The sequence below is a fragment of the Lepisosteus oculatus genome, chromosome 4, assembly GCF_040954835.1.
Source record: "Lepisosteus oculatus isolate fLepOcu1 chromosome 4, fLepOcu1.hap2, whole genome shotgun sequence".
NCBI lineage: Eukaryota > Metazoa > Chordata > Actinopteri > Semionotiformes > Lepisosteidae > Lepisosteus > Lepisosteus oculatus.
Window position 1 is genome coordinate 45,677,783 of NC_090699.1, and position 13,284 is coordinate 45,691,066.

General features: G+C 42.3%; 1 protein-coding gene across 2 annotated transcripts; it reads right to left on the minus strand.

The window, feature by feature from the left end:
• Positions 1-1,023: 1,023 nt before the first annotated feature.
• On the minus strand, positions 1,024-12,724 carry selenou1a (selenoprotein U 1a). Of its 2 annotated transcripts, none has more exons than XM_015347900.2 (6): positions 12,615-12,724; positions 5,703-5,882; positions 5,341-5,432; positions 4,630-4,770; positions 2,775-2,939; positions 1,024-1,947 (listed from the first exon to the last, which is right to left on the minus strand). In XM_015347900.2, the coding sequence occupies exons 2-6, from the start codon at positions 5,878-5,880 to the stop codon at positions 1,852-1,854; spliced, it is 672 nt and encodes a 223-aa protein (XP_015203386.1). In that variant the 5' UTR covers positions 5,881-5,882; positions 12,615-12,724; the 3' UTR covers positions 1,024-1,851. The 2 variants fall into 2 exon arrangements, with proteins under 2 accessions (XP_015203386.1, XP_006630964.2); XM_006630901.3 differs by lacking the exon at positions 12,615-12,724 and adding an exon at positions 9,595-9,736.
• Between the last annotated feature and the right edge of the window lie 560 nt (positions 12,725-13,284).

Here is a 13,284-nt window from a genome sequence, read left to right on the forward strand (position 1 = left end):
AGAGGTGTTAGTAGGGCCAGCAGGCGCCATCCTTCAAATGAGATGTAAAACCGAGGTCCTGACTCTCTGTGGTCATTAAAAATCCCAGGGCGTTTCTCGAAGAGAGTAGGGGTATAACCCCAGTGTCTTGGCCAAATTTCCCATTGGCCCTTACCAATCATGGCCTCCTAATAATCCCCATCTATGAATTGGCTTCATTACTCTGCTATCCTCCCCACTGATAGCTGATTTGTGGTGAGCGTTCTGGCGCACTGTGGCTGCTGTCGCATCATCCAGGTGGGGCTGCACATTGGTGGTGGTGGAGGGGATTCCCCATTACCTGTAAAGCACTTTGAGTGGAGTTAACAGAAAAGTGCTATATAAGTGTAAGCAATTATTATTATTATTATTATTATTATTCCTACCTGGATTGCTGCACCAGTTACTGTGGTGTTTATGTGTGCTCTGGTTTGTGCCTGTGCTGTATATTGCAACCATGTAACCTACTGTACATGTCAATACTGCTCATTACAACACAAAGTTCAGTGAGCAATGTTTTAGGGATGCCAGTAGTCACAATGCGGTTTGAGATGAGTTATAATTTGTAATGAAAATTGATTTGAGAAAAGAGATTTTTATGGTCCGAGTACAGCCATGGTCACCCTATGTTATTACCATGAATGAGTGACGATTACCTTCATATTGGAACCAAAGAAAATGTAGCACTTATGGCACAGTGGCTATTCGTGATAATGTTATCCCAGCATTTCAGTTATTTCTAAGATGTCACTTACAACAGTTATTTCTGCCATGTCGTATTCAGCAGTTTTGGTTTAATATCCATTCACACCAGGTCAGGAGTAATGACCCCAGGACAAGGTCAATACAATACAAATATAATGCACAATCAAGGCAGGAAAGATACTGAATATAAAACAACCTTGAAAACAAGGAAGCCTAAATAGCTGTGGCTCAGTCTTAATGCTAGGAGGCTGTGTTGTGGGCTGTTACCAGACCAAAGGAAAACACACAGACAGACAGCTGAATGCTTGAATCAGGTTTTGTTTTATTATTAAAGGATCTACATTGGCAGGCCCCCAGGTGGGCTGCCCTGCTGTGGCCTGTTAGTCAGGTACTGTAGGCATCAAGCCTGCTCCCTCAGTGGAGTTTATAAGCAGGCTATCATGAACACATTGCCATAACCACAGCGCCAACCTGGCTGGACCAGCCTGGGGAACCCTACCCATCGCGCAGTCTGGAGCAGAGCATCAGCTCCCAGCGAGAACACTGCACACTGGTGCTCAGATCGAACAGCATGGACAACCACCACCCTCTCTGAGAAAGAACACTGTATATGCATCTCAAACCAATTTAAGTCTGAAGCATTAAACTTGTACAGTGCACCTAATGAAAGAAAAACAAAATCTGCATAGACTGAATTTGCACCTATTTGTGTTTTTTAGCCCCGCAGTAAAGATTATCGGCTCTAAAATCTATTGTCCTCAGGGTCCTGCTTCACTGTGGTCATCTGTTTATTCAAAGCAGAACTCAAACGAAGACCAAAAATGTAACTCGCCAAACAGGCACATGTTATAGCATTCTGAAAAAAGCAGGATATAACACTAAATGGAGAAGGACAGACACAAGTATTAGTATTTAATACTGCAGAGCCAGACTATTCCATTTCCTACATGACTGTTCACCCTACAACTGCAACAAACAGAATTACTTATAACATTTAATTGTGCAACTTCAACTTCCGTGCAGAATTTGTAACTCCCCCATTTTTTAATGAATGTGTCAGCTAAAACTCTAGCTTGAGCACGCGGCAAACCTATTTCATAGCGAGTGCACAAGTTTCTTCCTATGCACCTATTTCTGGGCTTGGACATTCTTGGCAGCCTCAAGCACAGACGTGATGTTAACTTTATCCCCAAACTCCTTCTCACGGTGCTCCAGCAGGATGCCCTGTTAACAAGAGGAGAGAACATTTCACCCCACTGCACCTTTCTGCCAGGGACCGACTACAGAAAAAAAAGATACAAACTCAAATCCTTTCCCCACCCATCTCAGGACTTCTGCTTCACAGGTGCTGTGCTTGAGTACTGACTGACTTTTTAAGTTCTCGTACCTTCAGCGCACAGACCTGATATCGACAATCATAGTTTTCTTGTGCATCTTGTCCACATGAGGGAGCTTAATTCTGAATGATTAACCTGGGGAGGGTTAAGGAGGACAAGCAGGTGATCTCGGGCGATTTTGTTTCTCTTCTGCTTTCATTCCAGGTCACACTGTAGGAGACTCAGTGTGATGTAAGAGTGTGTCACCCAGGCTCTTTGTATTTCACAACACATGTTGCCAGAGGCTAGGGCTGGATCAAGGTCCTTGCATTTTTAATGGGTGTTAATTTCCTTGTGTAGTCCAGTAGTCAAAATTATGTTTAATTTTTTTTTTTCAGACAGCCTATCCTGTATGTACATATTTATCCAAAATCCTTTGTATTCAAGATCTTTATAACAGTTTTCATCATACAAATAAAAGAACATGGTCAGAAATTTCTTCAAAGGACCTTTAGTTTTCAAAAGCCCTAGGCACAGTGTCTGCTGTGTCTCTTGAATAATATGGCCCTACTAGAAGCACAGAGAGAGGCACAGCTCGAAGACATTTCAAAACTGCTTCAGAATATGGACACAGGAAGGAAACAAATTGGCACATGTTAATGAACAAGAAAATACCATTGAACAATTTCTGTGGTGGGAGAGGAAGCAATGAGTCCTTATAAAACCCTGTCATACCTGCTTCCCAGCTCCAATGACGAAGACTCCTCCAAGAACAAAGCCTTCTCCGGCCACGTTTCCTACGAAGCCCTTCTTCCAGGCTCTGAGGAAGCTGTGCAACACGCCCAGCCGAATGAGCCCGGTCAGGCCCATCCGGCGCTGCTGCGGGCCATAGAACCGCCGCTGTGAAAGATAAGGGACACGCCTGCGTCACGCCAGCCCTCCACACTGCCCAGCTGTCTCGTCTCTGTAGTGCTGCTGTGGGGGTCCCGGTATTTATTTGTTCCGATTTGTCAACGTATTTTGTGCTAAAATGACACACTCATATCCTTGGAGTCAAGGCCTGCCAGCCAAAGAGCGAATCCACTCTGACCAAACATGAGTTACGTCCGTCCTTCGGATGAGACGTAAAACCGAGGTCCTGACTCTCTGTGGTCATTAAAAATCCCAGGGTGTTTCTCGAAAAGAGTAGGGGTGTAACCCCGGCATCCTGGCCAAATTTCCCCATCGGCTGTTATCAATCATGGCCTCCTAACAATCCCCCTCTGTGAATTGGCTTCATTACTCTGCTCTCCTCCCCACTGATAGCTGATGTGTGGTGAGCGTTCTGGCGCACTATGGCTGCCGTCGCATCATCCAGGTGGATGCTGCACATTGGTGGTGGTGGAGGGGAGTCCCCATTACCTGTAAAGCGCTTTGAGTGGAGTGTCCAGAAAAAGCGCTATATAAGTGTAAGCAATTATTATTATTATTATTATTATGAGTTTCACACTGGCTTCGATTGGAGAGCTGTGGCAATGTTCGCTGGCTACAAAGGAACAAATAAAGGTTAACAGAAGCCAAGATCATCTTAAACTGGGATCAAACCTTTGGACACTCTTTCTCTGCCACTCTGTCCTTCTGTGCTTTATCTCCCAGCCTTCCCTTCCTTCACCTGAAGAAGGTGCAAACATGGTTTCTTCTTTGTACTTTTCAGAGTGGAATTAACTTTTACTTTTTACTTAGTTTTCACCTTCTCTGCATAAAACTCCTCTGACAAAAAATAATTTCCTAAGAGACACATTTCATATGATATATATTTTTTTAACAGTTCATACTATGACAGCAGACAGGTGTAGTTGGACTTGTACATTCACTGGCCACAATACCCAGAACTCAGATGACCACATTGTCTCAGTAGCAGGTACAGTAACAGGCAGCTGGCTGTTTTAAACAGACTTCCCATCACCCTCCCTGCCCAGAACAATCCCCGGATCTCAGTCCTCTTAATCCTGCGGAACTGCAGTGTAGGGTTGCAAAACTGTCACAGCGCAATTCAGTGAAGTGTTGAAATGAGTTTTAAATTTAGTTTGTTACGAAAGCTGACATTCTCTGGAGAACCCACAGGAATGCTTTTTCCTGTAATTGTCATTTTGTGGATGCATTCCAGCATTTTCAAGGTTTTTTAAAAAAAATCTGAGTACAGCCCCAGTCAATCTCAAGTGTTGCAACAAATGGGTGTACAGGAGGGATCCCTGCATATTCATTAAAACCCATACAAAGATTTCCACGCGTGGCACAGTGGCTATTTCTGATCATTGTCATTTCATGCCTTTCAGTTAGTCCAAAATGTCTCATACAACAGATGTCTGCCTCCCTGCAAAGAGCACATTTTGAATGAACCCTCTCAAGCACACAGATCAGATTCTACAGCTGGAACACTGGGCTCAGTCCCCACACAGTCACCCTCAACATGACTGGGCTGTGAATACTTCACTATCCCTTGTCTGGTAAAACCTGTTCGAGCTGCTCTCTCATCTTGAAGAGCCCCAAAACGTTATTCAGCAGTTTCTAATATTTTGATGGCTCCATCCTCCCAGGGTGCACCCCTCACCTTCTCATCCAGGAAGATCTCCCCCTTGAAGTGAGGCCTGAAGTCCCTGATCTCGCTGCCGAGGTTCTCCTTGACGACAGCGTACAGGGGGACCCCGAGCTCCTCCAGCTGGGGCTTCAGAGAGGACAGCTCTGCAGCCTCCTGCAAGCACAGCACAGCTGACCCAGGACCGACCGCCACCCCCTTGCAGGAACAAGTTCATCTTTTGGAAGGGGGAAGGGGGCAGTGGCAAACCGCTGTTGCCAGACCTGCTTGAAGCTCGGTTTCTCCCAAAGAATTAAACACATTTCGCTGCTGGCTTGTGTTTTTAATAATGCTTAGCACTGACATTGTAAGTATTTTGCCCTACGAATTCCACTCAGTCCTTCATGGAACAGGGCCAGAGCTGTGTGCAGATCTTAGGCAACTCAAATTGCACAACTAAATATTGCTCACTGTGTTACTCTTTCTAGAATTAATTGTTAAACTTATTGCAGACTTTCTGTACCAAATATAGGACTATTTTAACTTAAAATATATGCAGCACCCTGCATAATTGTTCAGACCCTTATACGGTTTCCACATTTTGTTGCTTTAAAGCTTGCAGTCATGACACATTGAAGTAGAAATTAATACTTCCTACACACACAACCTACACCACATATTCAAAGCAGTAAACAAAAAGAACTGCAGGCTATGAATAAAAAAAGACCATGTTAGGCAGGACAATACCTCTCTGCACAAAAATCATCCAGGCCGGCGGACAGCCATGATCACAGCTCCTGTCCTGTCCCACAGCGTTTTAGCTTTAAAGGTCACCTCATCTAGAGCAAGCAAGAAGAGAGCAGGGTTCAAGACAGACATCTTTCATTACCAGGTTATTACACATAGAAGCAAAAAATAAAGGATATTTCTGTAGACTCACATAAGAGATGACTCGTTTCCTTTTTTTGATTCAATTAACACAGAGGGATGTGTGGGATTAAAAAGGATATGCTGTGATTGTAACTCCTGACTGCAGTGTGAACAAGAGGTACAGGTACTGTAGCAGCTCCCAAGTCCTGGAAATGATCAGGGTCCACAGGGGCTCTTACCTTCCCCCAGTGTTTTGAGGTCGGTGTCTTCCAGGTAATCCAGGCTGGCCTGGGCTGGCTTGGTTAGCAGCAGGTCAGTGTTCGCCAGTAGGATCCCAGCAACGGCAGCACCCAGTGCCCCCAGTCCCACAGACCACATTCCCATTGACAGGAGCTCCCCCTCCAGGAACCAGAGCATCACTGCAACACAAACACAGAGCTACTGGGTCACCAGGCACCAGACGTCCAGCTGACTGAGGAGATCTAGGCAAGAGGCAGTAAAGAGTTTCTCACTCTTGCCACTGAAAGCTGGTGGGCATTTGCTGGAGGTGCAGTTTTTCTGGGAACCAAGAGAGCCCCACTCTGTGTGTCGCAAGCTGTTGCTAAAGGAATCCAAGGCCCAGCTGACTACCGCTCTAGCCAGGCTCACTGGCACTATACATTCACATGTGGCCTGTAACTAGTCATATGTCTGACAGTATCAATGGCACAATACACAACAAGGCTCTCAGAGCTACTGTAAGTACTGAAGACTGTCGACAGCACACCAGGTCTCTTTTAAAGCCCTGTGTAAGGGCTTGTCAGTAAGATAAAGAGCTCACACTGAGAACTGACCTTGAAGAGCCTGGTTCCGGGTAGAGCACTTCACAGTCTCCCTAGGTTTTTCAGCCAATACAAACAAGTGCACAGTAAATAAGTCTACTCTTTACCACAGTAGGCAGTTGGCTGCATTTCAGTAACTTGATATTTCCTTCTAGACAAAGCATGGACTGGGATCTAGTCCTTATTGTGCTTTAACACTGTGCCCTCTGTAGTTTAAAGGCATCTACCAAAGGAATGATCCATGGTAATAAAACTGTTGCACTGAGGTGTCTGACATGATTTTTTGACCAAAATCAGATAAAGTCAGATACAAATCAGTATGAACGCAGTGTGTTGTGTCATGACCGGTTTGTTTATCACTTCTCCCTTCTCACACAGAGAACCAACCACCATCTACTCGGCATGCAGACTGCAATAAAGAGCTTAAAAGAATGTCCTGCACAAACCAATTTAAAATAACTGAGGATTTTAAACATTGAACAGAAAAGACTAGGATTCATTTTAAACTATTCTAAATCCTCAAGTGCACTGACAAAGTCGACCTAGTGGCAGAATCAACAGTGAAACACAAACCAGAGGATACAAGTGGAAATGACACAAGTTCATTCAAAACTGAGAATAGAAGGCTCTTCTTTACACAAAGGCAAAAGTTACCAAGTAAGATCTGATACCCTGTCATCATTATAGAAACTGGATTAGATCCTAAAATCAATTTAACTACAAAATGTGATAGATATGCTAAATAACCTCCTCTCTTTTGCAATTTTATGCTGCTCATGGTGAAACTAGCATGTACAGAGCCCTCCAGATTTTCACAAACCCTACTGTGCATGTTTTCACACAGCTGCAAGCTGACAACGGGAGGCAGAAAGTGCAGAGTCCCTGGAGATAAAAGCTGCTCTTGTCCGCTGGCTCTGACCATGTCTGATTGTCATGATTGCGAAGTGGTGAGAGTTGTGTAAAACCTTGGCAATGTTCTAGTCTTAGATCTTTCCACAACAGCTGGAATCAAGTGTCGGAACAAGGAGCACAGCTTAGTACTCCATCACGCCACCTCATCAAGGAAGAAGAAGCTCTCTGAGCAGATCCAACATGTTGACGAACTAAAACACGCTCCCCTGATATGTCAAACTGTATATTTTCTTAATTAAAGGAACTACTTTTATTAGCATACTTAACTACTACGGAACTATTGTATTTTATAGAGTGCACACCAATATAGAGTACATACCACAGTCAGATTAATGCACATAACAGCTGGCCACGTATGATCACTGCCCTCTTATACATTAACCAATCAGGAAATACATCAGTATTCCAGCTTTTTGATGTAAGTTATAATATGAAGTGGCAAACAAGTCCGCATTTGAAAAAATGATATTACTATTTAGTTTCACAGGGAATGACAACGCCCCAGAATCAAAGCATGGTGAACTATTGTGGAGTGAATATCTGGCTTAACCCGCTTGGCTGAGGGCCGACCTCCTGGCCATAGGACGAGGAGGCCAGGAACCCCCCGCAAGGTAACCAAGGGGCAGCTGCAGAGGTGGAGTTGGGGTGGAGGTGAGATGCAAAAGTCGCACGCGAGGGAGAGAGAGATCGCATTTGGTATTTATAGCATTTGGTGAGGAAGGACGAAGGGAGTGATTGCTAATCGCTGACAGCTGGGGATGATTGAGCGTGGTTGTTGGCATCCCTCCCGAACTTTAGTTAAATAAACTCCATTTAAGATAGACTGCTATTAATCTATAAGGCATTTTTTCAAAACTGTTAGAACACCACATCACAGAGAACATTGTCTAAACCAGTAACACTTTATGTTGCTGTTGTGTACTACTTTTGTAAGTTTACATATTTAGGTAGCTAACTATTGGATTTCAATTTTATAACCATTTTTCTGCTAAAATAGTGCCGTGGACTTGTACTGTTGAAGGAAAGAAGAGAATAAATTATGAGATAAACACGATATGTTGAAAACATTGGATATTGATACATATCCTTGGCGATTCTGCTGTTAATTAGAAGAAACAGATGGTTTCAGAGGGTCACACCCAAACAAATATCTCGGATAAGCAGGCTTCACTAGTGCCTCTGTCACTAAGAATCCTGCACTATACAGCCTTTGACCTCTATCATTCCATCCGTTTTCAGTACCTGCTTTACTGGGGAGCCTAAAAGTCCATCCAGTCCTTTGCAGAGAACACACACAATCATATGAGGTGCAATTTAGAGACATCAATCACCCTGAAAAAATGTCACTGGGATGTGGGAGGTAACTGGAACACCTAGAGGAAATGAGGTGTGGAACAAACAGAGAACATACAAACTCCACACAGAAGGTGTCCCAAGTCAGAACTGAACCCAGGAGCTGTAAAGCAGATGGTTATTCACCTCACCTCAGTGCTACCTCTAGCCCTCAACAAATAAACACTGGTAAGGTATAGATATGGTTTCAATCGAAACAGGCATCTGCCAGAACCAATTATGATTAGACAGCTCTAAAACTCCAGTAGAATCAGAAAGGCATCCAGTCAGCTTACAAAAGGAATTTTGTCTTTCTGTATCATTGTAACATAAATCATCACTTCTGACTGCGGAGCTTTATGAAAAGAGCTGCGTTCTTTTTCGGACCTCTGCACTACTTATGTGAACACTAAAAAAGTACGGTGAATGTCTTAGTAAACATTGTTTCTTCTCTTACACTGAAGTGCTGTACATATTAAGCTGGTGAAAATCTAGAACTGGCAAAATAGGTGAAATGAGCCTATAGATTTTTCAGTTTTTACACCTGACCTCAATAGCTCACAACTACAGTTAAGTTAAATAAGCAACGAAAGAGGAGCACAGCCCAAAACAAAGCAGTGTCTGTGGCTTTTTGAAGTTTAAAGTGTTAGTCATCTTCACACAACAAATGCAATCCTGTGTTAATGAGCTAAAGCACACTTCCCTGATATATCAAACTATATATTTGTATAACTCTTTTAATAAGGAACTTCTGTAATTTATATTTATATATACATATGTTTGCCGATAAAACAGCCCGTTAATTAATATATTAATACACTATAATAGTTAAAACTCCCCAGAAGAGCATGACAAATTATTAAAACATGGAAAAGAATAATGTTAAAGCTCTGTCTGTGTACAGTAAGTATGAAGTCCTCTATTGTGTGTGATCTGAAGAAACTGAAAGATTAAACATAACCGAACAAGCATCCTACCAAGACTGCAAACGATGAAAAGAAACACAGGGAAGTTACAATAATAATCATCATGTGTAACCAAAGCAGAGGAACCAGATCATACTGACTTTCAGTAACAGGCGCGTCCCAGTTCCTCAGAGAAGAAATTAAGATTCTCTTGGCTTCAGAAACAGTTATCTACAGAAGCACATCCAGAGGACCAACCCTGCTGCACTGCAATGGCAGCCTGAACATCTGAACAACAGCCAGCGAATGGCCCAGATGTGCTATGTAAACAAGTGGGATTTGCATAAAACAAACACCAGCCAATAAGGGTTCTGGCTGCGTTGCCTGGGGGCGTGGGCAGCAAGGTTCAAACCAATGAACACACTGGTTCAGTTCACCCACTTTGCTGGGAAGCTGAAGAAGAGCTGAAGAAGCATTGCATAAGGAACTGTCAACGTGGTGGGGAAGTCAGCTCTTCTATAGCCCTTCAGTTTTAATATTGCTCATTATGGCATGGGACAAAACTAAACAATTTATTATAACATGGTGATCTGAATTGGAGTGCTAAATGCTTCACACACAAATTAAAAAATATCTCAGATTAAACGTTTTGTGACAAAAACCATCAAGTTAATATTTGTGAGTTCTGTTCCCAAATAAAACCAACATCTGACTGATTTTCATTTCATTTTAAAATGTATTTTGTGAGGTATAACTTCTAATATCAGCAAGACCCCTAATTAAATCTCTTACAGCACCAGTGGTACCTTGGCGTCAGAGACATGGAACAGTGCATCATCTGTACAGCTGTGAAATGTCATGTCCTGTTTAATAATGTGTAGTAATCTCAGAGAGCAGAATTATGAATAAAAAACTAAAGTGGGCCCTAAAAGGATCCCTGCAGTACTCCACATGCATTCAGTCCTTGCATAATGATCAAAGAAAATTGGTTTCTTTCTGATTTAACCAGTCTGAGCAAGCCACATTCAAATTAGAATCGCTTCTTGACATCTAACCTTGAAAATTTAGCAGAGGAGGCTGCAGTACTAACTTCAAGAGAGGAAGAGGGATTGATTAATCTATCATCTGTTGAGAGAATGACTTTGGTGCTTTTACTTTTGTATAAAATACATTTAGAAAAACAGCCACCACACAGGCACTCAATTAACAAAGCATTTAGGTGTTAAAAATGATAATAAGCAATTGTTTCAATTAATAAAATTGGAACCTTGAAAATGTTTTCCCCTGTTTTGCACACCAATGGTGAGAAAATGTAGCACTATTCAGGTTTAAACAGGAAGTCAACTTGAAACTGACTACAATGATAAATGGTTCTCTATTTCCCTCTGGGCAAACCATGAGTCACAGAAAACTGTTCTGAAACAGTATTAACACAATGCTTGCAGATTATCTGGCACATGAGGGAGATTAGTTTCAGAATGCCACATGGATGGGGAATTTTAGGGAAATTACCAAAATCATCATAAACTGATGAAATCAGAGCACAAGTCTCCCTGTAGACGTTAATCACATTGAAGTACAAGTATGTGTGAAAGAAGAACCAGTCACAACCAGACACAAGTGAAAACTATGGGGAAGTGCATTTTAAACTGAGAACAGAATGTACTTTATTACACAAGCTGTTGTGGGAGTATGATGCCCTGGAATATATTATTTAAAAAACTATAAACGATTCAATATGTTTTGTATGTAGCATACAAAGCAGCCATATCACTCTGCAACTCACAACTGACAACCCACAGAAGTTCAGCAGGTGTGAGCCTGGTCAGTAATGGAAGTAAGGTTGCTGCTGGAAGAGGTGTTAGTGGGGCCAGCAGGGGGTGCTCACCCTGCGGTCTATGTGGGTCCTAATGCCCCAGTATAGTGACGGGGACCCAATACCCTAAAAAGGCGTCGCCCTTCGGATGAGACGTAAAACCAAAGTCCTGACTCTCTGTGGTCTGTGGTGATTAAAAATCCCAGGGCGTCTCTTGAAAAGAGTAGGGGTGTAATCCCAATATCCTGGCCAAATTTCCCATTGGCCCTTACCAATCATGGCCTTCTAATAATCCCCATCTATGAATTGGCTTCATTACTCTGCTCTCCTCCCCACTGATAGCTGATGTGTGGTGAATGTACTGGTGCACTATGGCTGCGTCACATCATACAAGTGGGGCTGCACATTGGTGGTGGTGGAGGAGAGTCCCCATTACCTGTGAAGCACTTTGAGTGGAGTGTCCAGAAAAGCGCTATATAAGTGTAAGCAATTATTAATTATTATTACAAATGTCCAGATTTTGTAAATGGTGGTGGCAGCATTAACGCATTTTGTATTAAAAAGACTAAATGTACTGTATACATTAGGGGGATTTATGTAGTATTTGCACAGAAACAAATTGTTACAGTACACTGCACGCATTTTATTGAAATATTCTCTCATTTCCCCCACACCATCTCCTTCATTCATGTCTGTCCAGTCTCTGTCCTTCACAAGAGAAACTAGAACAGACGAAAGGCACCTGACCCAAATAGTGTTCATCCAGTAACGCACATAAATGCAAAAGGCGTCACAGAGGACAGACCTCTAGTTTTACTTCCGATTACATCAGATGTGACCATTTGAACTGCAGGTGTTTTTCTAACAACATAGAAGCACAAAGATCATATTTCCCACCTCGAGCTTCATTTAAACAAAAACCGCTCAGGTCAAGGCGACACTTCTCAGCTCTTTATGCACTGTATGATAGTCTATCTTGGGCATACTGTAGCTGTGCATTTCAGTCAACTGCAAAACGAAAGGTCGAACTCCACCGCACTGCAGGGACTAACCGACACCACCGTTTTGTTCTTCAGATAGAACATTTTGTTAACACACAACGCTATTAATACCAATTATCAGCTTTCTTAAACCTTTCAGAAGTGCACCGTATTACTGACATCGATTTCACGAACACATTTCATTCAATTTGTCACGATGTAGCGGCAATGCCATATTCTACTATGTTATAACTCAATATACAACTGTGCTACGAGGCAAGCCAATCTACAGACAGCTAACTCAATTGAGTTACAGGACAGAGCACCGGATCTTCAAAGAAACATTACATTTTCCTTATACTACAGAAAGCCTTATAGAACTCACACTGTAGTACCCCTTGTAGAAGTGTCAGAGGATCATCCTTCGCAGGCGAAGCGCTTGTGTAACTATTGTACAAGAGAAGCTACACAAGCTCCTAGTCAGCCGAAGGCACAAGATGCGATTCAGATCAACGGCTAGGGAAATTAATCAATCAGGAGAAAACGATTAAAAATCCTATTTTGACATTTACAGTAAACAATGTGGCAAAATATTAAGAAAGGTATCTTCTTAAGTTTATATAAATAAAAGAAGGTACTTTAAATATAAAAATGAAAACATTAAGGGAAGTTTAAATGAATACATAATAGGTTTCAATATACAGTACGTTGCAAAGGAACAAGTAATACGTTTATTCCATAATGAAAAGAGAAGAAAACAGAACGTTTTGGCTGTGGAGCCTTCTTTGGGTGTGAGCACCCAAAGCCTTCCTTACACCCGAAGAAGGCTCCACAGCCGAAAAGCTGTGTTTTCTTTCTTCTCTTTGCAGCATGGAATAAACCTATTACCCATCTGATCTCCTTCAATATATGTTTATACAGTTCATAGTATATTCTCTCCGTGCTCTTGTGATAAAAGTAATAAATAATTGCTTACACTTATATAGTGCTTTTCTGAACACTCCACTCAAAGCACTTTACAGATAATGGGGATTCCCCTCCCCCACCACCAATGT